Source organism: Etheostoma spectabile, chromosome 18, assembly GCF_008692095.1.
Source record: "Etheostoma spectabile isolate EspeVRDwgs_2016 chromosome 18, UIUC_Espe_1.0, whole genome shotgun sequence".
Lineage (NCBI taxonomy): Eukaryota > Metazoa > Chordata > Actinopteri > Perciformes > Percidae > Etheostoma > Etheostoma spectabile.
In genome coordinates this window covers 22,068,052-22,069,951 of record NC_045750.1, presented here as the reverse complement: position 1 = coordinate 22,069,951, position 1,900 = coordinate 22,068,052, and the positions used below count along the sequence as shown (strand labels likewise).

General features: G+C 47.1%; 1 protein-coding gene across 9 annotated transcripts in view; it reads left to right on the top strand.

Annotated features, from left to right (window-relative positions):
• Positions 1-565: 565 nt before the first annotated feature.
• Positions 566-1,900, top strand: part of cdc42bpab (CDC42 binding protein kinase alpha (DMPK-like) b) — a 95,160-nt gene continuing 93,825 nt past the window's right edge. For 4 of the 9 annotated variants that reach the window (XM_032542829.1, XM_032542827.1, XM_032542831.1 and 1 more), the window contains exon 1: positions 567-1,869. In XM_032542829.1, the coding sequence (XP_032398720.1) occupies positions 1,692-1,869 (178 nt within the window). In that variant the 5' untranslated portion in view covers positions 567-1,691. Of the gene's footprint in view, positions 1,870-1,900 lie in introns of all 9 variants that reach the window. The other 5 variants (XM_032542830.1, XM_032542826.1, XM_032542832.1 and 2 more) reach the window with 2 other exon arrangements.

Below are 1,900 nucleotides of genomic sequence, written 5' to 3'. Positions count from 1 at the left end.
AGAAAATTAGTTCTGTCCGCACACGTCACCAGCAGACTGACAGACAGTCCGCAGTTTCCATTCACAATATTGACAGCCACCCCCCCCCCTTACTCCTACCGCCCTTACCCCTACCCCCTATCCACTACCAACTCTTCCGCACAGCAGATGCTGTGACGGGCGCCATGATGATGATCTGGGATTTTGCCTGCAGCAGCACACAGGGATGCTATACTACTGGAAGACATGCTGCTGGCTGTAAAGGAACGGACAGATCCAAGCAGTGGCACAGCAAAGATGGCAGTTTTCTGGATTCAGCGCTCTACGCATGCGTGAAACTTGGAACGTTTCTTAATCTTTCGTAAAAACTAGACACATGACGGTCTCGAAAACGTATCGCATTGCAGTAAAGTCATCCTTCACATGGTAAAAAAAAGAGGGCACATATTTTGAGAGGGTTCTTACGTTGCGTTTTCAATGTGTGCAAGCAGCGTCGCGAGCGTCCATTTGTAACTCATTCATGTTTTACAACGGAGCCCTACTTCCCATGAGCCAGTGCGACGTTACGGATAGAGCTGTCTACTCGGTTGTCTTTCCTGTCTAAAGTCTCTGGCAGCAGGCTTGTTGGTAGCTTGACTGTGCAAAGACGGCAAGAAGCGACCGACCGGCGGGGGAGGCAGGCAAGGCAAAGTAAAGGACAGGGGGAATTTAGGCTGTGTCCCGTATTTGGAATAATCAAGACTACAGCTTTGCGCTTGACGTGAAGCGAGCTCCTCTGTAACCTTCAAAAAGGACCCGCATTTTGACGGCTAACTTAACGTTACTGCTGGAACTGTTGAACTAGCTAACCGTCGTTTGGAACTGTGAAGAAACTACAGAGATATTTGATTTCTGGACGAAGAATGGGATTTAGTGAACATATCTGCCAGCATTGAGTTGTGAAAACAAGGGAATATTTTCCAGTTGGATGGAAAAAAACATACTGTCGAAAGGGGCAAAATTCAGTTAAGCCCTGTTAACACTGTGTACGTTATATGTCAACTCCTGGAAAAAAAAGGGGCAACGATGGCATTTAGGAACGAAGAAAAGTAACATTAACGGTAGCTAACTGGCTAGCTAAATAGCTAACATAGCAGGCTGCTAACTAAGCCTGTGTCGCCCTTCCATTCCTGGAGTAGAGGAGGGGCGCTGGGGCTTTGTAGCATTGCAGATCTGCCTTGCATTTTTGAGTTGCTGCAAGAATGGAGAATCCCAAATATCTGCCACCACAACTCAGGGGTTTCTGTTGAACCACATCGACTCGATATTTGTTCCATTTCTCACACAGAGAAGACCAGAAAACTGCCAGCTTACGTTGGGATTTCATCAAAATCAGCCGGCCCGGGGCAGACAGGGTCTGTAATTGTGACTACTTCTTTTCGTATATGTCCTGTGGGGATAGGTATTTTAAAATGGGGAAGTGCTACACTTCATAGATACTGGATCTTGAGAGGGAGATCATGAACTGGCCGGTTTTAACGCGGAATTAGCCCCTGCTTGTGCTCAACTCAAAGTTTTCTTTTATTATTTTCGAGACATATTCAAGGTGAGAGAAGTTCTTTGCAGGCCCCTTCTGTGCTAACTACCAGGCCGAGGAGGTGTTTGGCCATTTCGCTCCCCCATCTCATCCATCACCATTACTTCAAAAATCAACAAGCCGGAATAACGTGATCATGTCGGGCGAGGTGCGTTTGAAGAAGCTGGAGAACCTGATCCTGGACGGGCCAGCTCGGTCCAATGGCCAGTGCCTGAGTGTGGAAACGCTGCTGGACATCCTGGTCTGCCTTTACGATGAGTGCAACAACTCCCCACTCAGAAGAGAGAAAAACATCCTGGAGTTTTTGGATTGGGGTAAGCAAGCCTATTTTTAATAATAAAAATA